This window comes from Danio rerio, chromosome 4, assembly GCF_052040795.2.
Source record: "Danio rerio strain M-AB ecotype USA chromosome 4, GRCz13ab, whole genome shotgun sequence".
Classification (NCBI taxonomy): domain Eukaryota; kingdom Metazoa; phylum Chordata; class Actinopteri; order Cypriniformes; family Danionidae; genus Danio; species Danio rerio.
The window spans coordinates 59,530,558-59,554,453 of record NC_141024.2 but is presented as its reverse complement, the minus strand read 5'-3'; the positions used below and the strand labels follow the sequence as shown (position 1 = coordinate 59,554,453).

General features: G+C 35.1%; 2 protein-coding genes, 2 non-coding genes and 1 pseudogene across 5 annotated transcripts in view; 2 read left to right on the top strand and 3 right to left on the bottom strand.

The window, feature by feature from the left end:
* The window catches only part of LOC110439541 (NACHT, LRR and PYD domains-containing protein 3-like), a 601,035-nt gene that overhangs the window by 57,450 nt on the left and 519,689 nt on the right, over window positions 1-23,896 (top strand). The window lies entirely within an intron of this gene.
* LOC103910699 (serine/threonine-protein kinase pim-2-like) lies at window positions 3,880-10,483 on the bottom strand. Its single transcript, XM_087250037.2, has 8 exons — window positions 8,295-10,483; window positions 7,470-7,532; window positions 7,276-7,370; window positions 7,135-7,185; window positions 5,974-6,352; window positions 5,706-5,882; window positions 5,251-5,339; window positions 3,880-4,152 (listed from the first exon to the last, which is right to left on the bottom strand). The coding sequence occupies exons 1-8, from the start codon at window positions 8,773-8,775 to the stop codon at window positions 4,141-4,143; spliced, it is 1,347 nt and encodes a 448-aa protein (XP_087106163.1). The 5' UTR covers window positions 8,776-10,483; the 3' UTR covers window positions 3,880-4,140.
* On the top strand, window positions 17,151-22,238 carry LOC100005924 (interleukin-17 receptor A-like; annotated as a pseudogene). Its single transcript, XR_015942544.1, has 11 exons — window positions 17,151-17,380; window positions 17,525-17,549; window positions 17,658-17,804; window positions 17,973-18,097; window positions 18,181-18,307; window positions 18,383-18,430; window positions 19,668-19,819; window positions 19,913-19,987; window positions 20,073-20,145; window positions 20,237-20,350; window positions 20,804-22,238. The product of XR_015942544.1 is annotated as an interleukin-17 receptor A-like, transcript variant X1 (transcript).
* trnav-cac (transfer RNA valine (anticodon CAC)) lies at window positions 22,589-22,661 on the bottom strand. The gene has a single exon. It is a non-coding gene; the product is annotated as a tRNA-Val (tRNA).
* Window positions 22,766-22,838, bottom strand: trnav-aac (transfer RNA valine (anticodon AAC)). The gene has a single exon. It is a non-coding gene; the product is annotated as a tRNA-Val (tRNA).

Genomic DNA, 23,896 nt, shown 5'->3' with positions numbered 1-23,896 from the left:
TAAAACCTTTTAATACTTTATTTAAAACCTCAAAAAATTCTTTTTTGTCTTTATCTTCTGTTGGTGCATGTATATTTGCTATTATTAATTCATGTCCTTCATAGTTCACCTCTATTACTAAACATTTTCCATAATTATCCCTATACACAATTCTTTTAAAGTTTAAAACATCTTTCCTTATTAAAAAAGCAACACCTCTTCCAGATTTTCCATCACCATTATTATATATAATATCCCCTTGCCACAACTTTTTTAAATCGTCCATTGCATGTTCTTTCCAGTTTGTTTCCTGTAAACCTATCACTTCCTTGTTTTTACATTTCTCTCTTATTTTCTCAAATTTATCTTTTCCCATCAGTCCCCTTGCATTAAAAGACACACAGTTTAAAACCATTAAAATAAATAAAAATGAAATTAAAAACCTACACATCCTCATTGTCCTTTCTCTCCTTCCAACGCTCTCAACCAACAACTTCTTTCGTTAAAAGAGACAAAGATTAAAAGCATTTTAAAATAGATAAAATATTTTAAAAACATCATTTTTCTTCATCTTCTTCCAGTCCCCTTAACACTTCATACCTATTTACATATTTAGCTCTGTTCTTTGTTAAAACCTTTTTCTTTGCCATGTCCAAGTTTGGTTTTACCTTAAAAGTTCTTCTTCTTAAAAATCCTCTTTCCACTTTGTTCTTATCCACATTTTCCATCCTTGTTTCTTCATCATTTGCCATTCCTTCAGCTTGACCAGTCTTTCTTAGTTCCTCTTTTTCCACAGTGCTTAAAAAAGTTTTAAAACTGTCCGATATTTCCATTTGTGACCACTGTCCATCCTGTCCTGATAACTGTACTTCATTCTCTTCATTTTCGTTTTCTCCTTCCTTTTTTTCATTGTTATTCATTTCCTCCTCCATTGTCCTTTCTATTGCTTCATTATCTTCTTCCCTTTTGTTGTTTTCTTCATGCACCTGCCGGTCCTGATCTTCTCCTCCTCCTTCCCCTCCTTCCATCCAGCATTCACACTTGTTTAAAAAATTTTTACATTCCGGGCACCTGACAGTGATACAGTCTCTTGCAAAATGCCCCCTTTCCTCACATTTGTAGCACTTGAATTCTGGACAGTCTTTCAGCATGTGTTCCGGGCTCATGCACAGCCTACAGGTCTTCACCTGATGACTGTGCATCACCCTGAAGTACTGCGTTCCTTCTGCTGTCTCCATTTTTGTGCTGTATGGCAAGGATGCCACCTCTTTAGGGAACCTCACTTTAAGGAACCTTGTTCCGTCTTCTATGTCGGTACCCGGATAAAACCTTCGTTTAATTTTAGATATGGGACAAACTCCCCAAGTATCTAATTTTTCCAGAATTTCCTTATCTTCAAGATAGACCGGCAGGTGCATGAAGGAAACAACAAAATCCCTATTATGAAGCTTTTTAATTTCACAGTTCACCCCATTTATCATCAGTTTGTCAGTCAATTGTTCACATAATTCTTCTGTTTCCATTGTTAGTTCGTACTCCTTCCCTTGTCTTGGTCTTAAAGCCAGAATTTTTCCATGTCCACACTTTTCAATCACCGCTTTAATAATATCTTCTGCTCTCACTTCCTGTACATCTTCCACATTAATGATAACTGTTGCCTCCTTTAAATACTTTCTTCCACCTATTTGGCCTCGATCGTGCAGATTCGCACTCTATAACATCAGAAAGATCCGACCCTTCTTATCTGAACATGCAGCTAAACTCCTTGTTCAAACTCTTGTTCTCTCCAAACTGGATTACTGCAACTCTCTACTAGCTGGGCTTCCAGCTAACTCTATCAAGCCTCTTCAGCTGCTCCAGAACGCAGCAGCACGAGTGGTCTTCAATGAACCTAAACGAGCACATGTCACTCTGCTGCTAGTCCGTTTGCACTGGCTGCCAGTTGCTGCTCGCATCAAATTCAAAGCTCTAATGTTTGCCTACAAAGTGACTTCTGGCCTTGCTCCTTCTTATCTGCTCTCACTTCTGCAGATCTATGTGCCCTCCAGAAACTTGCGTTTTGTGAATGAACGTCGCCTCGTGATTCCATCCCAAAGAGGGAAGAAATCACTTTCGTGAACGCTCACGCTTAATCTGCCCAGTTGGTGGAATGAACTCCCTAACTGCATCAGAACAGCAGAGTCACTCGCTATTTTTAAGAAACGACTAAAAACTCAACTATTTAGTCTCCACTTCACTTCCTAATCTGCAATTGCCTCTCTGGATATCACACTAACTGTACCCAAAAAAAATAAATAAAAATACTAATACTAATACTTTCCTTCTTAGACTTTACAGACCTGAAACTTGCCTATAGCACTTATTCATTGTTGCTCTTATAGTTTTGTAAATTGCTTCCTTGTCCTCATTTGTAAGTCGCTTTGGATAAAAGCGTCTGCTAAATGACTAAATGTAAATGTAAAATGACGTTTGCCTGAAAAACTTATGCTGAAAAAAGAGCACTTTAAAAGCTTATTTGACAAAAATCATGACTACATCTTTTTTATGTTACTTATTTAAATAGGTTAATCATGTTCCAACTACATTTTTTTTCCATTTTTCAAAGTTTAACCTAATATTTTAGTCAGTTTGAATAATATTAGTTTGAATAGAAAAGTTAAAAACAGTGTAGTTATAACCTGTAGTCTGTTAGACTTGCTGCATGTTTATTTAGGTCAATGTCTGTTAATGCTCTTCTCTTTCTGTACTATCAAACAGACTCATATATATATAATCTATGCTTTACGTTATAAATCAGCTCCTCCTAACATTCGTCATGTGGTATATCGCACACGATAGCTTTTTCTTTATCTGGAGATTATAAGTGTTATAATCTAATTAGGAGTGTTAAAGATTTTTTTTAGAAAGTTATTGTTCATGCAGGAAAAAATAATGACAATTTTATATTGTATCTTAACCGTTTTGTTTTGTTTTTTAAAGAGCAATATACTTGTTTGGTGTTGGATTAAACAGATATGCGAAATATGTCTGGTTGCATAATGGTAAGAAATCTGGAGACTGGAGTGTTTTGGCTCAAGATAGCCTAAATATATATATTTTAAATGTTTCCTTGGAAATTACCGAAAGACAAATCATTCATGTAATACTGTTATGTAGAGGGTTTCTGTGGGGTCTTAAAAAGTCTTAAATCTCAAAATCCAAATCTTAGGCCTTAAAAAGCTCTAGATTTACTGTGATACTGTGTTGTTGGTCTTAAATCTTTTTAAACAGGTTTTAATTTTCTTTTGTTCATGTATTGCTATCCAATCTGTCCAAACCCCCATACAATCACCAACAATCCATCTCTATGAAACTGTTAACTTTTTTATTTAAAAAGGTAATGTTTAACTCTATTTATCATAATGGTTTAATTATTTTCCTTACAATGACATTTGTTTCTCCATGTACTGCTGAGGACACTGACCTGGACAGATTGTTGTCCATAGATTTACTTTATTATAGTTTTTAAATATTTTAAAACATTTGTTCACTTTAGTATTATTTTAAAGAAGTTTATGTTGGGGAAAAAGCTGTATGGATACGAATAGAGCTTGCTTGTTTTTACACAATATTTAAAACATTTAGTTAAGAAAAAAAATCTAAAATAATTTAATTGTTTATTATTAATGTATTATTATCATTAAATTATTATTATTATAAAAAAATTTTGATAGGTCAAATAAATTTCTTTTGCATCTGGGTAATTTGAAAAAATCCCTAGTCTTTAGCGCTTTATGAGTCTAAAATTTCATTCAAAATGGTCTTAAAATGTCTTAAAATGGTGAAACCTGTAAGACAAAAGTAAGAAGTCAGTGTATAATTAGTAACTGGTCACATAATAAATAAAAACAAGACATGATGTTGATTTTATAATGCTTTAATAATTCACCAGTATATAAGAAACACACATGACATATATAGTGCATTTGCATATGTGTATAATAATAATATAATGACAATACATTCAAAACATTCATGACAAATTAATTAATCAACAAAGGCACTCATATGTAAGTTGCCCTGCACTATTAAAGAAGATGACAAGGCAACAATATAATACAAAGAGCAATCCAATGCAGCAGTCCTCAGGTGTGCTAGGGTTGCTGAGTTGTTTGTCCTGTCTTACTCCATGACCTGAAACATAAATCAGTGTTATTTGTCTAAATACATTACATTTTGGACAGAGTTTAAAGGATTAGTTCACCCATAAATGAAAATCCTGTTTTTAATCACTCATTCCAATCCCCTAAGACTTATGCTCATCTTCAGTAGCTTTTTTTTAGGTGCACAAATATGTTCTTGGACCTTGGTATGATTACAGTTAATGTCACATGCAATGTTTTAACCTTTTTTTCTGGACTTTGAACACCTCAGGACTGTTCCTGTCTAAGAAGGATGAGAGAACTCCTGGATTTGATCTAAGACAGAGGTGCTCAACCCTGTTCCTGGAGATCTACCTTCCTACAGAGTTCAGCTCCAACTCTGATTAAGCACACCTGAAGCAATTAATTAGCCTGAACAGCACTTGATAATTACAGGCAGGTGTGTTTGACATGAGTTGCAACTGAAATCTTCAGGAAGGTGGATCTCCAGGAACAAGGTTGAGCTCTCCTGATATCTTAGTTAGTGTTCTGAAGATGAAAGTCTCAGTGGGTTGGAACGACATGAGGGTGAGTAATTAATAACAGAATTTTCTTTTTTGGGGGGTTAAGTAATGCTTTAAGACTTAAGATCAGCTGTGTCCAAACTTTTTTTATTGAGGGCTAAAAACCAGTCTTGAATGAGCGTGTTGGACCAAAGTATACCAAACTCCTTACCATAAAGTTGCCATTGGCTATTTCCTAAGTTATTCAACATTTAAACAAAACTAGAGAGCATTGATTTATATTAACTAATGCAGTATTTATTCGTTCAGTAAAAACAATCCCATTTATAACAGAATGGAGTTACACTAGTCAAGCTGCACCTGTTTTTTGCCTTGATGTGCATCGCTGATGTGTTCCTCTATTTATTGAGTGACTATTTATATTTAATATAACATTTAATCGAATCTTTTACTTTCAGTTTGTGTTTCTGTTGTCATTCTCACTCTCTATTTAGATGGGATGGTGGGCCAAATCAAAGGGAAAATCAAGTTATCAAAGGCTAACTTTGGCCTGCAGACTCTGGTTTGGACACCTCTGCTTAAGATGATCAACAAAAATGAAAGCCATTTAGCTTTAGGCTTCATACCTTAAACCAGTTATGGAGATGCATCTCCTGCAGAGCGAGTCTCTCATCTGGGTTTGGCTGTAGACAACCGCAGATCATCTGGCAGCATTCTGTGCAGAAAGAAGAATGGGGTGTTTAAGTTTAATAGTTTATAGATCTTAATCTACAATGCCAAAGTGCGTTAGTACTTCCGATTCAGTTGCCTATGGGAGAAATGACTTGGAATAATAAATGGTCAAACTGCTCGCTCTACACACAAGTGGGCTCATGACTGTACATAAAAAGTAGAATGATATAATAAGAGAATGTTGGTGTGCAACATTAACCAGCATAGCAAGCAGTTTTTAATGTCTTAAAATTAATGGAAGTGAATAAGATTGGAAGTCTCGAACCAAAAAATTACAATAGTTGCACACGCTCGTACGTCAAAAATAGTTATAAGACCTGCTCTCTTCACACTTTGATGAAGCTCTCACCTATTGACAGGCCAGGGCTAGACCAAAGATAGTCCCTGATCAAGGAGTGGTCGGAGACAGTGGGTAAAGCCCCACACATCAATGCGAACAGGACGATCCCTAGAGACCAAACAGTCGCTGGCTGTGCATGGTACCTGCCATGCAATTCATACTCCGGAGGGAAATATTTTCTTGTGCCTAGAAAAAAAAGATATCATCCAATGGTTTATATGTTTAAACAGAATCTTCAGTGTGTGGTTTTTATGGAAACAAAGTTCATAACACTTACCACAGAAGACTTTGTAGCCGGAATCCTTTACAATCGCACCACAGCCGAAGTCTATTAGCTTTACCTCCAAAGTGTCTGGATTCACTAGGAGGTTTTCAAGCTTTATGTCCCGATGGAAGACACCGCGATCAAAGCAAACGCTCGCAGCATGAATGGCCTGCCGCATTATATGGCGTCCCGTCTTCTCATCAAGAGGTCCATCCTTGTGGCGTAAGAAGTGAAGCAAGTCCATACAAGGTATGGGTCGCTCCATGATTATAATGTAGTGGGCATCATTGTCCTCCCAGTCTAGGAGTTGGATTATCTCGGGGACGTAGGGACCATTGTTGGCCATAATTGTCAGGGCAATTTCTGCAGGGAGGGGTTTGTCATAACCAGGCTAAAGGAGAGAAATGATGACAGTTAGACAGTTTCCTGAAGGTCTTTTAATAAAAACTCAATTGTAATCGGACATTAACATACATATAAGGCTCTGAAACAATCTAATCAAGTGGGTTTATCTAAATACTGTTGTAAATGGAGTCTTTAGCTTATCTACTTTTTTTTCTTCAGATATTTTATGTAGTAGGCCAATAGTTTCACAAAACCATTTTGTTTTCAATTCTGTTTTAATTTCTACATGATAAAGTCTAGTTTAGATGTAAGCTGCTCGTTCTTCATGAGTGCTGTCATCTTTGTTTAGATCATTATTCAATTACAGTGGTTACCTCTAATTTTAAATGGAAAGCACAAAGCAAAACAAAAGCCTTACTTTATTCAATTCAATTCAATTCAGCTTTATTTGTATAGCGCTTTTACAATGTAGATTGTGTCAAAGCAGCTTCACATAAATGGTCATAGTAACTGGAACAGTGTGGTTCAGGTTTTAGTGTTTAAGTTCAGTTCAGTTTAGCTCAGTTCAGTGTGATTTAATCATTACTGAGAGTTCAAACACTGAAGAGCAAATTCATCGATGCGTAGCTCTACCAATCCTGAACCATGCGAGGCAGTGGCGACAGCGGAGAGGGAAAAAAAACTTCACTTTACTTGCTTACGTACTTACTAAAAGGACATGTTTTCATTTACTATATAACGTCTTCAATCCCATTTTGTCCCATCCTAAGAAAATCAAATCTAGAATCAAATCAAATCATGACATTGAATTGTATCTGGACTACTCACCACTGTGAGTTCCTTCATCTTCGGTGACTTTACAGTACATTTCACAGCAACCTGATCAACAAAGCAAAGAATTAGCAGTTAGCATGTGGTAGAAGTTTTGAATAAAGCAATGATAAAGCAATGTTTTGTTAGTGAAAGCACCTCAAGTCCATCCCTGCGGCGTGTGGCTTTGTAGACAGAGCCGAATCCACCTTTGCCCAGCTTGTCACCCATTTCATAATGCCTTAAAATCATGTCTGTTAAAAAATAAACAACTGCAGTCAGTATGATGTACAATTTTAGATATATATATTTTGTATTCACGTTTGTAATACTAATAACAATTCCTATCTTACCATTTTCTGTGTCGTCCTCCTCTAGCTGCTCAGCAGCAGGGACATGGTCTTCTGAAGCAGAAGCTGTAATACGAATCAAGTCACCGTTGTGTAAATAGCACTTTATATAATACAGATTATCATGTTTTTTAATTAGTCTATGAATGTAAAGTCACATATTTAGACTTATTTTAATTTCATCCCACACAGAAATCTGATATATGTCAATTTGATATACTGTATGTACTGTGTGTGTGTGTGTGTGTGTAGCCACAAATATACATATACATATATTATTATAGCTAATATATTTGTACATATTACATATTTGCTTATTTTTTACTACTTATTTTTGCATATATGTACAGATTTATAATGCAAATGGTTGAAAAAACAAATATAAACTGCCATTTTTTGCAATCATTTAACATATATGACACATTTTACATGCAAAATCCAAAAATGAACTTGTATGTCATATTTGTAATTTGCATATATTTTCATATATCACATTTCTATAGAGCATTTTGAGGGATGTAAACATTAACAGTGGTTCGAACATATATCCTGTTTTACATTTTTAATTTCCACAGCTTCCGAGAATGCAGAAATTTCCACATATTGATAAATATTGCTATGATAGCTGTTTTAACGTTAAATTATGACTGGATTTGCCTTTTATTAAGGTTATGAAATAGTTTGACATCAAGCAGGAATTGTTAATGGGCCAATGATATTAATACATTAAAATGGTATAAACAAGACCAGTTATAAAAATATTACTTGATTAGAGATTTGGCCATTAAACAATACTTGCATCATAATCACTTGTGAGTGTGATTTTACCTCTACTAGACTTCCAGACGTCCTTTTCTTCTTTACTGGCTTCAGGAACCTCATCAGGCCCAATGGGTGTTACAATGGGCTGACTAAAAACTTTTTGCTCTAACATGGCTTCATGGTAGTTCTTCGTGGCCTGGACCAGGTCGTATTTTCCAGTTTTGCGACGGAAGACTGGCCACTTCCAGAAGCCTTTCTTTACCTTTCTCACTTCTGGAACCTCTTCAGACCCAACAGGTGTTTCAATGGGCTGACAAGAAACTTTCTGATATACCTCAGCCTCATACTGGTATTTCTTCGCAGCCTGGACAAGGTCGTATTTTCCAGTTTTGCGATGGAGAACTGGCCACTTCCAGAAGCTTCTCTTTTTCTCCTTTCTCCCTATCTCTCCAACCTCAACATGCGGCTCATCAGAAAGATGAAGATGGTTCTCCGGCATGTTGGGGGTGTACTTGAGTAGTACACAGGGACTGTGATCAAACTGCATGATGAAAAATGTTTTCTGATAACTTTCTAATAAACTGTAATAGTAAACCGATCAATCTGCAACTCGAAATGCCAAAACTACAACCGACAAAAGCAAGTAGTAGAATGTCAGGCGATGATGTCATCCAGGCGCATTCTAAGAATTTTAATATGGAAGGCTTTGGGCTGTTGTTATTTTTCAAATGTTTTAATTTGTGCAAGTTTAAAATTTATGGGATCCTTTGCTGTTTTGTGTTTATAGTGGTTTGTAAATGCAGCACAGGGTTGCTTACAGGCTAAAATTATTAAGAAACCTGCATGGAGGAGTACATCAGATGTCTATATTGTGCCAATTGTATTGTATTGGGTCAATATTTGATGGCAGCCTCATACACATGCTGCTATCTGTGTTGTTATTAATGTTAAAAGAAGAAAATGACTCACTTTTTGTGACTTGTAAGGATAAAAATTACACATATACATAAATATGAATGTATACGTCCCTTAATTTGTATATACATTTTTAATGAGGTAGAAATTATCAAGGTGAACCAACAGAGTGTCTTTATTTTCATACTCTTATTTCTTGGCTATCAATTTTTATTGACATTATGAATAATTAAATTCAGCAAAGAAGCAGTGGATATACTTTAATTCTATGATTTACCACAAATTATGTTACAAATCTCTGAAATATTCTTGCAAAATATGACATTTTGTAAAGAAATATCCAAGAAAATGTGTAAGGCTTTGTCTTGCGTTGACTGTTAAGTGTATTTTATAAATTCTGTGATGTACAGACATGGAAAAACATTCTCAGTTTGACTAAAACATAAGTTTTTTTTTTCATTCCACACAATTCTGATCAAATTTATTCCCAATTTATTATAAATATATTGCCATTTTAGCATAAATCATTTTAAAATGTAAGTAGAAGTAAGTTTTAGACAAGTTTATAAAAGTTTAGTTTATTAAAAGTTAAGAAATCAATAGCTTAGGGCACATTAAGCTCATCAAATAAAAACTTTTGTTGTTTTGACCAACTTTTATTGTATGAAAATTAAAAATGCTCTAAATGAGAATGTTTTTATTTGAAATTTGGAAGAAATTGTATCAGTCCTTTATAGAATAAAACTAATAATAACAGCTTCCTCAAACCCATAACTAGCAAACCCAGAGAAATGGAGAATCTCTAATTCCCAAATGCAGGGTTCCACACAATTTATTCAGGCTATCCCAACACAAATAGACTAAGTTAATGAAACAAATTTAAGTAGATTGAACATAAAACAATTGAGTTATCTCCAAAAAAATATCAAGAATTGTGTTGCTTCAGCTCATTTTACTTAAGCTGTCTTTTGGCTGGGGGGATGTGTTTATACTTATAAGTGTTTATAGTTTATAAATTATAAAAAAAAAAGTTTATAAATTCCTAAGGAATTCCTAAGGAAATAAGTTTATAAATTCCAATTTTCTTGCTTTACCATACATTGAGAACCCACTGCGAGTCTTCCTGCTACATCAACCTCACATTTGGTTGCAAAATCAGCAGCAATCTTATGTAATTTTATTTTTATAGCTGTATATTGTGATTTAAAAGCTCAAAATATTACAAATATTTAGGACACACAAGCACTTATATATTTATATTTGATTGTCATCACATTAGACAACAAAATGACGTTTGCCTAAAAACCTTGTGCTGAAATAAGAGCACTGTAAATACCTATTTGACAAAAAATCATGACCACTTTTTATTACTTTACTTTTTATGTTACTTTAACTTATTTAAATAAGTTAATCATGCTCCAACTAAATTTTTTTTCCAGTTTTTCAAAGTTTAACTTAATATTTTAGTCAGTTTGAATAATATAAGTTTGAATAGAAAAGTTAAAAACTGTGTAGTTATAACCTGTAGTCTGTTAGACTTGCTGCATGTTTATTTTGGTCAATGTCTGTTCATGCTCTTCTCTTTCTGTGCTATCAAACAGACTATATATATATATATATATATATATATATATATATATATATATATATATATATATATATATATATATATAATTTTTATTTTATTTTTTTATCTATGCTTTACGTTATTTATCAGCTCCTCCTTGCATTCGTCATGTGGTATATCGCACACGATAGCCTTATCTTTGACAAATGAAATCACAGCATGTTCATTTAAAAGTGATCATGGCTGCATTTTTCATCTTCATCATCACCTTTGAGAGGGAAGATCACTGTTGGCAGTGTTTTGAACACTTAAGGGCACTCAAAAGAACACGTATGGCTGATTTCCATTTTGTCTGGGTGCCAGTGACATCCTAAGTGCACTTCTGGCATTTGGCTGTCTGTAGAACACTTAAGACTAACATATATTTAAAGTGAAAAACATGATTATCTCAAGGAGCTGATTTTTCTGATATGAAAGCTTGTTTCTGAGCCTATTCTTGTGTATTTTGGAACATTCAATTTGGGTATTTGTTCCAAATCTTTAGGTAAAATAATAGAATATAATGAAAATAAATTGTTCACTCAACAAAAATCATTGGCTCTTAAATCTATTGCATTTCTAACATCTATGGGTCATCATTTGTGCTGCCTGAAAGTTTTTTAGTTGAATCAATTGAACTTTTCTAGTCATCTCAACTCACATCAGTCAAACTGACTGAAAATGTTACAAAGTTGAACTTTGTTGAACTCAAAATATTTAGTTGAAACCTGACTAACTATTTAAAATGAGTTTAAAAATGTAGTTGTAACATGATTAACTTATAAATAAGTTAAAGTTAAACAATGTTTTCCCTTTTTTGTCAAGTTTTTAAAGTGTATTATTTTAGCATAAAGTTTTTTAGCAAACATCATTTTGTTGTCTGATGACAGTCAAATATTAAGTCTACAAGTGTTTGTCTGTCATACATCCACTCACTGGCCACTTTATTAGGTACGCCTGTCCAATTGCTCGTTAACACAAATTTCTAATCAGCCAACCACATGGCAGCAACTCAATACACACGGACTGCTGCAGTTCAAACTGAGCATCAGAATGTGGAAGAAAGTTGATTTAAGTGACTTTGAATGTGACATTGTTGTTGGTGCCAGACTGGCTGGTCTGAGTATTTCAGAAACTGCTGAACTACTGGGATCTTTATGCATAACCATCTCTAAGGTTTACAGAGAATGATCCGAAAAAGAGAAAATATCCAGTGAGTGGCAGTTCTGTGGATGCAAATGCCTTGGCAATGAGTTCGCCGTACTCAAATGGCCTCCACAGTCACCAGACTCAATCCAAAAGAGCACCTTTGTAATGTGGTGGACCGAAAGAGTCGCATCATGGATGTGCAGCCGTCATATCGGCAGCGACTGTGTGATGCTATTATGTCAATATGGACCAAAATCTCTGAGGAATATTTCCAGTACCTTGTTGAATCTATGCCATGAAGGATTAAGGCAGGTCTGAAGGCAAAAGGGGGTCCATCTCAGTACTAGTACGGTGTATCTAATAAAGTGGCCAGTGAGTAAATGTTTAGGATAAACTACAGACTTTTGAGTCAAAATATACAGCTATAGACATAACATTAGGGATTAGAGATTCTCAATTTCTCTGGGTTTGTTAGTTGTGGTTAATAAATCTTTCGAGTAAAGTCAAATCTTATTATTAGATCTTTTTTCACAGTGTACAAAGGAGTGATTATTGATTTCAAATCCGTCAAAACTATTTAAACACACACCTAAACTTCCAAACATTTTATTGCATTACACAACAGTAAGATCATTTTCAATCATTACTATCCTAAAACATCAACCATAGCAGGTATGTGATCAATCATTAAAGAGTAATAAGCATGATTAATGTAGAAGTAGTGCACATTTTACAATAAGTTTCCTAATTCCCAATGCTCTATTAATGGTAAATCATGTATGAATCATGAATGAATCGTGAATAACATGCAGACTGTAGATTGTGTTGTGCTAAACCATTGTACTTTATTTGCAACTAACACATTATGGCTCCTGATGTTACTTTGAGGAAGCAACTTGATCTGTCTGTGCTTGAATAGAATTATTTACATCATTATTACCTTTAATCTTTCACAAAACAGTCTGCATTGTCTTTCATTGTAGGCTTTTTCTTAGTTTTCATGACCTACAGTTGAGCTTTGGCATATATTCTCCACTGTTTTTGGTTTAATTATGGAAAAGTGTGTCACCATGACCAAATCACTATAATATCATGGTTACGGTTTAGACCCTTTTGACATATATCACTGGAAAAATGTAAGTCATTGGTCGGATTCAATTTTCTGGTGGTGTAATTTTCCAAATTGGCTTTGACCCCTGAATATGATGGACAGCAAATTCTTGTTTCAGACTCATAAGTATGATTGGATTTTGCCAGTGTGGGACATTTTTTTGCTCCAGTTTCCAGAGCAGCTTGTCATATTAGCCGTGCTGTTGTATATAACTTTCTTATTCAGTCAAAACACAGACCTGTCAGCCCCAATCAGCCATTTTATATAGTTCAGCCTCCCTCAGTTCACGCTTCTCTTTATATAATTGAAAAACAAATTATGTCATCATGGAGACTTGATAAATATCATATGCCTTAGCCTGGTTAACTTTAAAACTGCAATTTCTGACAATTAAACTGTACAAATATTGGATCTTAGGAGTCTCAGGTTACTTGGTTATATTGAAACTGGGTTGCCTATATATTGTAAATGAAGACTTCAGATGCAAAAACCTGTAAATGCCATCTGAAATGTACTCCTAAATTTCTCTCAGCCTCCTGTTTATTTATCAGTTATTTCACTTTAAATGCAATGAAAAAAGCTTATTTGTCCATATAAAAGTCGAGTCAGAAAATAACATTTTACTTTAGAAGAAAATATCAGATGACTTTTGGAGGTTTTTGCATATTTATTTACATGAGAGTTCATTCAAAGTTATTTTAAATTGGTCATCACACAGTTAAACACAATGACAAAAATAACAGAAATATTTTAAATTAGAATTACTTATAAAATATGTTAAGAATTACAATGAATCAGCGATTAACGGGCTGAAACAAGGTGATATTCTGTACAGTTTTCAGGCACCTGTTAATTTTAAGAATTTTTTTAGCTCAATAATTAATGGAAAGATCCAAAATACAGTTTAAAGTGTTTCTTTTCATACACCCTCTCAGTTGTTGTCTGTGCACTCAACAAATATGAGATATGAGAAATTTATTCAATTTTATTATTTTTTTTATTATTATTTTTTTTTGTGGAGAACATAATCAGAAAGAGCTTTAAAATCAGAGAGAGCTTTATTGCCAGGTATGTTCGCACTTACAAGGAATTTGTTTTTCGTGACAGAGCTTCTACAGTGCAACAGAATTACAGAGAGAGGACAACAAAATGTTTAACCTAAATGTTTTATGTTCAATCTACTTAAATTTGTAAAAATTATAACTTAATCAGTTTGTATTGAGACAATATGAAGGAATTGCATGGAACCCAACATTTCTTTTTACAGCATGTTTAAATTACACCACATAATTTAAAGGCTGTTGTCTCGTAATTCTCCACTAGTTTAATTTATTTCTGTATTCTGAAGGGTTTATTTTACAGATAGATATGTTCATTAATGATTTGCATTGTTATATGCATTTCCCCCGAATATGTTGAATGTATATAAGAAATATTGCAAAATATTAATGATAAATAATGTTTACAGTATTTTCTATTTTATTTAGTGATAAAAAAAAAGACTGACATAAAAAACATTTGATGATAAACAATTATTTAGTGATAAAAAGCTATAACAAATAAGAACAAGCCAGATAGCAAAGAAATGTTTATAGATTCTACATACATTTTAATTCAACGGTGATAAAAAAAATATTCCCAAACATTCGACTTCAGTATACCCAAACTAATTATTAACTCCATTCAATGTTCAGATTTTTGTGCGATAAATGTTTTTAAATTTTTAAAAATGTTTTAAAGGTTTTTCATTTGCTAATTTAACCATAAAATTATATAAAAGCTGTAACATCAAAAATATTTGATATTCATAATCATTCATATATCAAAGGAAGTGTGGAAATAACTCAATTTGTTCACCCTGTTGGTATACCTAAAGTTAAATATGTTAAACAAACAAACTCCTGTAACATCCTTGTAAACAATTTTTTATTCCTAAAATTAAGTTGTTGTTTTTTCTTACTGTTTTGATATCGTAAAAGTCAATGTAACTTTAATGTGCTGCTTCTGGAATGATGGAGTAGGGAAAACGGCCACATTTTTGAAAAAAAAACTTAATGTTTTTGTCCAGTTTTTCACAGCCGGCATGAAAGTGTCCAAACAGTTCCCTTCAAATCCCAAGATGCAACTTGTTAGCGCCCTGGATTCCTCTCATCTCGGTCCAGTAGAGGAGTTGAGCACACCTGGGCCCTCATTCACTTCATTTGAGGGTTTTCACATGGCAGTGTGTGTTGTCAGCCCCTCATAGACTCATCTGCACTCAAGATTCTGGTTCATTAGAGCATTATGAATAGACTGTGACTGTTACAGGTCACTCTCTATCTGTCTTTATCTGTATGGCGTCAAAGTGCCTATGAGCTCAAAAAATGAGATTGTTTAATTTTGTGTGAATCGTTAAAGGGGCTTTTAGAATAAGATGTGAGTATGTGCTTAAATGAAACATAAGGAGTCTTTAATGTGCAAATATAATGCAGCTTTGTCAATTGCATTTTTGGGGGCATTTCAGATGTCTTTAAAATGCTAAGGTATTAGATGTATATTTTAGATTGTCCCTTAGAGATCTCATTTGAAAAGAGAGGTATGCAGGGCAACTATAACAAACAACAAAAATAATCAAAGGAAATGCTGTCTGTATTTTTTTTTATTATTGTTGTTCAATTCAATTCATGTTTATTATAGCGCTTTTACTATGCAGATCGTGTCAAATCAGCTTAACAGAAAAGTTCTAGTAAATTAAAACTGTGTCAGTCCAGTTTTCAGAGTTAAAGTTCAGTTCAGTGTGGTTTAATTTTCACTGCTGAAAGTCTAAACACTGAAGAGCAAATCCATCCCAGCTCCACAAGTCCCAACCAAGCAAGCCAGTAGCCACAATGGCGAGGAACAAACTTCACTAATCGATGAAGTGAAGGGAAAAAGACCTCAAGAGAAACCAGGCTCAGGTGGGAACGACTATTTCTGCTCTGGCCAAACTTCCAAACTTTGTGTGATATATCAGTATAGTAAGAGAAAATAGTACCTTTTTAATGCTGTCATATTAATCCATATATATATATATATATATATATATATATATATATATATATATATATATATATATATATATATATGGACAACATCACAAATAATTACCTCTGCATCAGACCACAAAAACCAAATAGGCCTATCTATATTTCAGCATAGAAATGTTTAGAGATTTTACATCTACTTTAATGGTGATAGAGCGCCCTCATGTGGAAAGGGAAAGATGGTTTGAGAGATAAAATATTTATGTAGACACATACATTTAAACACGTTAAATAATAAATAAACAATCTAAAGGTAATTAATGATGCTTTATTGTCCAGTTAATAACGTTACATGTTTAAAAATATTACATCGTTGGAAATGTTTTCAGTAATCTTTTGTTTTAACATTTAAACAAGCAGTGTGATTTAAATCCAGGATTGTTTGTTATTGTAGCTATTATAATGTTTATACAATTTGTTATATTTAAAACAGACATGCATTTTTATGTAGCTAATTGTTGTTGTTACTTGTTTAAGTTACCTCATTTTTTCTAAAGATCATTAAAGGTATTTATTTGTAAGTAATTCACTCTTGTCCAGTTGATCTTTCTGTGATGTTTTTCTAATATGGCGTCGCGTGCGTTGACTGTATTTGTGTGCTTATTTTCTTGGCGTTGAATAATTTTTATTTCTTGTTTGTTAACGTTTTCGAAAAATCCCCAGGATGTTTAGCTTTTTTAGTGGTGTTATGTCGTATACTACGACGAATACAACAAAAAAAGCTGAATATGCTGGGGCTTTTCGCGTCTTGTTACGCACAAACCGCAAACTGTACAGTAGCCGATCTTCAAAGATAAAAACTGACTAATGCCCTGAAAACATTTAAATTTACACAAAGAGCTAACGTATTTTTGCATATATTTTTTGAGTTAAACTATTTGAATATGTAATACATCTTTTTCATATAGCATTGAGTTAATAAACTGAAAAACAACCTACATCTAAGACGACGCGACGCAACAGAACTTCTTCTTATTGGTTGATCCAATAAAAGTTGCGTCGCGTCGCGCGTTTCCAAAGTACACGAGGTGTGTGTGACTCAAGTTGCTTTGCATACAGAATTTCCAGGAAACTTTTTTAGGTCGACTGTTTCCTGCACCTACGCCAAGATTGTTAACTTGTCGAACACTTGTCGTCTTTTAAACCTCTTAAAACGTGCATTCATTCACATTTACTGAGGTTTATGTCGGATTAAACGCGAATAATGAGTTTCTTGTACCTGAAAGGTGCTGTGTTTTTCACCTTTATACCTGTAGTGCTGAATCTCGGACTTCTGGATGATGGGAATTCTCTGAACTGTACACAAGAGGTAAAATAATACACAAAGACAGCCAAATATTATTAAAAAGTGTTATTATGTTTTATTCTATGTGTTAAGACATCGTATAAGTTTGTTTTGAAGGTTTTACGAGACTCATGTTTGTTTAATCTGTTGTTATTTCGCTTTCTCCAGGAAGTACCGTGTACAGCAGTTTTTAGTAAGTGCTTGTTTTCTTTCTTTTGCTTTCTTTTTGTAATTATTGTCTTTAATTTGAAAATATTTATTGTCTATTTATAAAGAAATCATTGTGTTATTTCCCCCACAGATAATTGCTTGTATAAAGGATGGTTAATTCCTTCAGCTTTCACTCCCAGCGCACCAGATGATTTCAAAGTGAGTTTTGATGTCAGAGAAAACATGAAAGGTGATTTGGAGCCAGTTATTGTGGCAGAATGGAAAGCAAAAGATGATGGTAGGTCACCTGTTATAAACAGTGACATTTCTGGCGTGTAGCCAGCCTGGGGAATGGGCTAGTCCTAGTTCTCAGTAGGATTTCTAATTTGTTCTTTTATTAATAGTCATGTATCTAGTTATGTGTATTAAATTGTTGTAATAATAGTTTTTATTATTATTTTTGCAGGAAGCATAAGCCATTTGAATGGAACAGAGCTTAGTGTGATGAAATCATCCACCAACGAACATCTGTGTGTTCATTACAATTTCCTCAAACCCTTTAAGACCATGAGAAATCGTGCTGGAGAAAAGGCAAGACTGATTAACCAATTGAATGATTGATTGACTGACAATTGATTGACACAAATACTGAAATATGATGTGTTTTATCGCAGTGGTCTTTTTCTCTGGATAAAGTTGTGGTAGATCCAGGCAGCACATATGTCGTGACTGTCTTAAACCTTCCCAAGCCAAATTTAGACCACACCTTTTATAATGTTAGAAAAACATTTCAAGTTCCAGGTAGGTGACTCAATTAAAATACTCAATGCTCAAATGATTTTGCATAGAAATCTCAGTTTTAATCTGTAACCACAGGTTGTGATGATCCTTTGATGCGAAAGACCAGGATCTGTTTTGAGAGAGGTGAGAGATTAGCTTATTGATAATAAATATACCCATACACATTTGTATGTTTATATAGAGTAGTCAACATTTTAAGTGTATTAAAAATAATCATAATAACTAAAACTGTAAAAAATAGTTTTAGGACAACTTTGGTCGAGGGTTTTAATCCACCTTATATATTGACTACTGTGGATGTATATATATTAGACCTGCGCAATATTTTGTTTCTGCGTTTATGCAAAATAAATTAAAGCACAGATTGAACAAAGATAAAAAAAAAGAAATAAACAGCACTTAATGGTTTTCAGTTGGACTTTTAACAGTGTTGAATAATATAATTCAGTAATCAAATGTGAAATAACTCTGAATAGTTTTTATTATATTGCATCAAATAATTAAACAAAATAATCTTAATGAACGTGACAAGCTTTATCATTTTTTGTCCCCAAATGGTTTAAATTCACTTGAAATCTAAAGTCACAGGCTTTAAAAAAACACACATAATAAATAAGTCTTTCATATTATTAAAGTTAAACTCTGGTCTGTTCTGAACTGTGTTTTTTGATAAATTATAATCCCAGTTTGACATTGCAGATCCTGCTACGATGTGACTAATGCAGATGCACACATTGTTATATTGATGCTGAATCAATATATTGTGCAGCCCAAAAAAAAAAAAAAAAAAAAAAAAATATATATATATATATATATATATATATATATATATATATATATATATATATATATATAATTCACAGTTTTATATATTTTTTTATTTATGATTTTATTTTTTTTATTATTTATGCATTTGATTTGCATTACGAGACCTTGATCTTTCTTCTAATAACTTTTACCCTTACAGAGTTGGAAAAAGTGACTTTTATAAACATTTTTAATGGTTAAAGGTGATATATTGTCTGAGATAGTGTTGTATATTATGCTGCAAAAGCCTTGTAATAAGCTGCCAGTACATTTTCTGTAAATTTACAGATTCATTTATATTTTATATTATTTCTTATGGGTTATATTATTTCAAACTACTAAAATGTCGATAAAAGTCACTTTGTTAAACTGTCCAGTTGAATTTTCAACATCAAAAGTCGACAGAGCTGAGATCAGTGTTCCATAATGCAATTCCCAACTGTAAATAAACGGAAAACACAAAATACAGAAACTGTTTTTTACAGTGTGTATTTGTATGTATATATGTTTACCCTGAATCACTTGTATATGCACAATTTGATGATTTTCCTAGGGGATACATGGCAACCCAATATTACAGTAGGGAGAACCAAAGATCCACATGGCAAAGATATTCTGTACGTTGCATTCAATCCCGGAGAGAATGTTGAAAAATACAACGTCTTTGTAAATTGCAATAGGAAAGAAACAAAGACTCTTTATAATGTAAGACACTTTCTCTTCACGTCTGTTTAAATACATTCAAATACATTTTTTCATAGAGCTGTATTCAGTGTGTGCGTGTGTATATGTGTTTAGGAGAGCAAGACTTTACTAAATGTGACATATGACCTAAAGAACTGGTCAAGCGCATGCTGTAATTTTGATGTTCAGGTATGCGAGTTTGACTAACCTCATTAATGCAGTAATGTTGTTTAATGAGTGCTCTTGAACTAATTAGTGCTTTTTGCAAATTTAGATCCAGCCATTTTTCCAAAAGTGTGCCAATGACTGTCGTCGAAAGAGCCACAGTTTTAACATTTGTGTTCCTGGTGTGTATGGACACAGTTTGGAGACTCTTTTGAGTGAAATATTAATAGTATATTAATCATTCTCATTTTTAAATATGTTTCTCTGTATCAGCTGTCCCTCCAGAGAATAACTGCACAATCTGGATCATTTGGGTTGGATTATGCCTCTTACTTTGTGGCATTGGTGTTTTCGCAGTTTATCTGCGCTGCAGGAAACCACCACCAGGTAGGCAGTGACATTTTAGAGATAGATATTTATATCAGTGACGTTTATCGTGTGTTACACAACTGTGGCGCTGATGTCTTCCTGTGGTTAGCCACAATCAGTACCAAGACTGAAGAATACATTTAAAGGGGTAGTTCACCCACAAATGAAAATGTACTCACCCCTTACTCGTTCAAAGCCTATTTGAGTTTCTTTCTTCTGTTAAACACAAAAGAAGATATGTTGTTAAATACTAGTAGCTTGCACACATTGACTCCCATAGTATTTTTCATTCCTACTATGGAAGCCAATGGGTACAAGCATTCATCAAAATATTTCCTGAAGATACTCAAATAGGTTTGAAACCATATGAGGAAATCTAAATGGTCATTTTAATTTCTGGATGAATTATCCTTTAAATATTTAGTGAATTATCATTTCCAACAAGTATCCATGTTTGTCATTTTCATTCAGCTGCAGAAAAGCCACCAGAAAAAGCTCCCCTGGAAACAACGCCAGTTCCACCCGGCCCACGCTCCATATTGATCATCTACTCAAGAGATCATCCTCTTTACACAGACATCGTGCTAAAGCTCTGTGCCTTCCTGCGGGCCAAATGTGGCACTGATGTCATGCTGGACCTACTGGAGACAACTTGGCTCGGCACCATCGGCCGACTGCAGTGGATTGAGCAAAAAAAGCGACACATCGAGCAGTCTTCAAACAAGATCTTGATCCTCTGCTCCCGAGGGGTTCAAGCCAAATGGGGGGCAATTTGCGGAGAGCCTCCCGTCCTCCTTCGGGAAGATGTGCACTCTCCGGTTGGCGACATGCTGACTCTCGCCCTACAGCTGATCACACCTGATATGCAGCGTCCGGCGTCCTACGGGAAGTATTTGGTGGCTTATTTTGACGATGTAAGCACTGAAGCCGATGTGCCGTCTTTGTTTGACATTGCGGTCAAATACAAGCTGATGAAGCATTTCGAAGAGCTCTACTTCCGCATCCTCTACTTCCGCATGAGTACTTCAACTGCCCCTCAGGGGAAGCCTTGAGGAACGCAATCGAAACCTTCCAGGCGCACCAAATGAAGAATCCCGACTGGTTTGAGAATGAGTTTGTGAACAGCGAGGATGAGGCGAGAGTAGAAACGGATGCACTTTTTGAGGTCCCACAAATATATCAATTAATACCAATGTGTAACATCGGACCTCCCATCCTAGTCAAAGAAGTGGACGTCCGTCCAGAAACCAAGAGCGTTTGTGCTGTAATTCCTGAAAGTAATGAGACGCCCGAAGAGTCGTCCATGTTGATTGTTAATCCAAGAGTCCATCCAAAATACAGTGAAGTAGTTTCCTATCATCCCGCTGTGGAATGTTCTATTGAAATACCAAGTGTGGCACCACAACTCTACCCAGTTCTCCTTGCTGAACCAGTATCAGTTCCAGTGGAAACCTCATATCCTGATGCATTCCCAATGGGAGAACCATCAGACATTTGTCTGACTGACTTGACAGCACCTCCACCTTCAATGGAGGACAACTTCCATCTGTATCAAGATATGGACATGTCCCAGCCTGTAGAGATGGAGGAAAGTGAAATGGAAGGAGCCTCTGAAACAAGGCCGTCACGGGGGTCTGATCAGGGATACGGATCCAGATATTCCACAGTGAGGGAGGAACGCAAGTATCAAGAGGAACATTCCTCTCTGGCCAAATTACAAATGGAGCTTTTCCTGAACAGCCCCATTTCTTCAGATTTCTTCACTAAAACAATAAGAAGCTGATTTGGGTTGAATGTTTTGGTTCTTGCTCAGCCTTAGCTGACACTCCCAAAACATTCAATCTGTTTGTGTCAAGAATGACAACAGGAAACAGATGGGCAATGAGTTCAACCATCGGCTTTTTTATAAAGGATTACTTGTTACACATCACACATGAACAGGAGACCTTTAGCGTGTAATGCAAACATGATAAACACTACACTACGGAAACCAATAGGCCAGTGCTGCTTGAAGTATTTATAGTTTTTTTTTTATAGAGCTGTCTTGTACGGTCTGCACCGTGAAGGGCCAGCAAACGCACTGGCCACCTGCTCATGCACAACACAAAGCTAAAAGAAATCACAGGGGCGAGGGGCGGTAAACACTGAGCTGAATTCAAACTTCTAGCCTCACACTGCTCTGCAGAAAGAATGTTTTCAGTGAACGTCAGTACTCAACAGAAGCCTGATTTGACAATTGTCATAAAAGCCAGAGGTTGTTTCCGCCCAGTTTCGAACTGGGGACCTTTCGCGTGTGAGGCGAACGTGATAACCACTACACTACGGAAACCCTCAGGCAAATCAAGCAGATAACCCTTTTTGATTGGGTGCCTGTCGACGATCATTGCTGGTGCAGCAGTGGATGCTATTATTTTCTCGCCAAAAGAAGAGCACTGTTTCTGCTCGGTTTCGAACCGAGGACCTTTCGCGTGTTAGGCGAACGTGATGACCACTACACTACAGAAACCCCACGAGTGCCTTCACCAGCGAAGTTAGGCCTGCAAGGATAAAACAAGGCGTACGCGTTGGTCAATCGAGCGGACAAAGCCAACTCAGCGTGACAAGCTCCCTGCAGGTATTAGGGCCAATTTACAATCCGGGCCCGACACAGCTGTACAGGTCCTTGCGAAATGTCCCCTTTCGTCACATTTGAAGCACCTGAATTCTGGGCGTTCCTTCATCACATTTTCTGAGCTCATGCATAGTCGACAGGTTTTTACCTGATTGGTGTGCATGACTCTAAAGTGCTGTGGCCCTTCCGCCGTCTCGATTTTGGTACTGTATGGTAAGGAGACCATCTCTTCCGGAAATCTGTTTTTTACAAACCTTGTTCCATCTTCTATGTTTGTGCCAGGATACAATCTTCTTTTAATTTTAGATATGGGGAAAACTCCCCATCTCTCTAGCTTGCTTAAAATTTCTTCATTTGCTAGGTAAACAGGCAGATGCTTGAACGAAACAACATAGTCTCTGTTTTGTAACCTCCGTACTTCAGATTTCACTCCTTTAATTGTCAATCCATTGTCTATTAAAATTTCGGTGTCATCTTCAGTCTCCATTGTTACTTCATACTCCCTTTGTTTGTTTGGGTCTCACCGCCAGAATTCTTCCTACTCCAATCAGCTCCGTGACTGCTTTGGTTATATCAAATCTTCTTGCATCTTTTACATTTTCTACTTCTACAGTTACTGTTGCTTCCTTTGTGCATACTCTTCTTTGTACCTCTTGCTTATCCTTACCTTTCTCACCTCTTCGTTGGCCGGGCTCTTCGTTTTATTTATCTCTTTGTCTGTTGTCAAGTCCATTTTCTTTATCTCATCGTCTATTATCCAGCCCATTTTCTTTATCCTTTCTTGCAAGTCCCTCCATTTCCATGTCGTTGCCGGGGAATCTGTCCATGATTAAAAATAAAACACACTACATAACCACCCTACATAACCAACAGTCAGCAAAATGCTGCTGTTAGGTGGTTTTTAAAGACAAAAAGAAAACAAACAAACAAAAACACTCAAGGTCAATAAACAA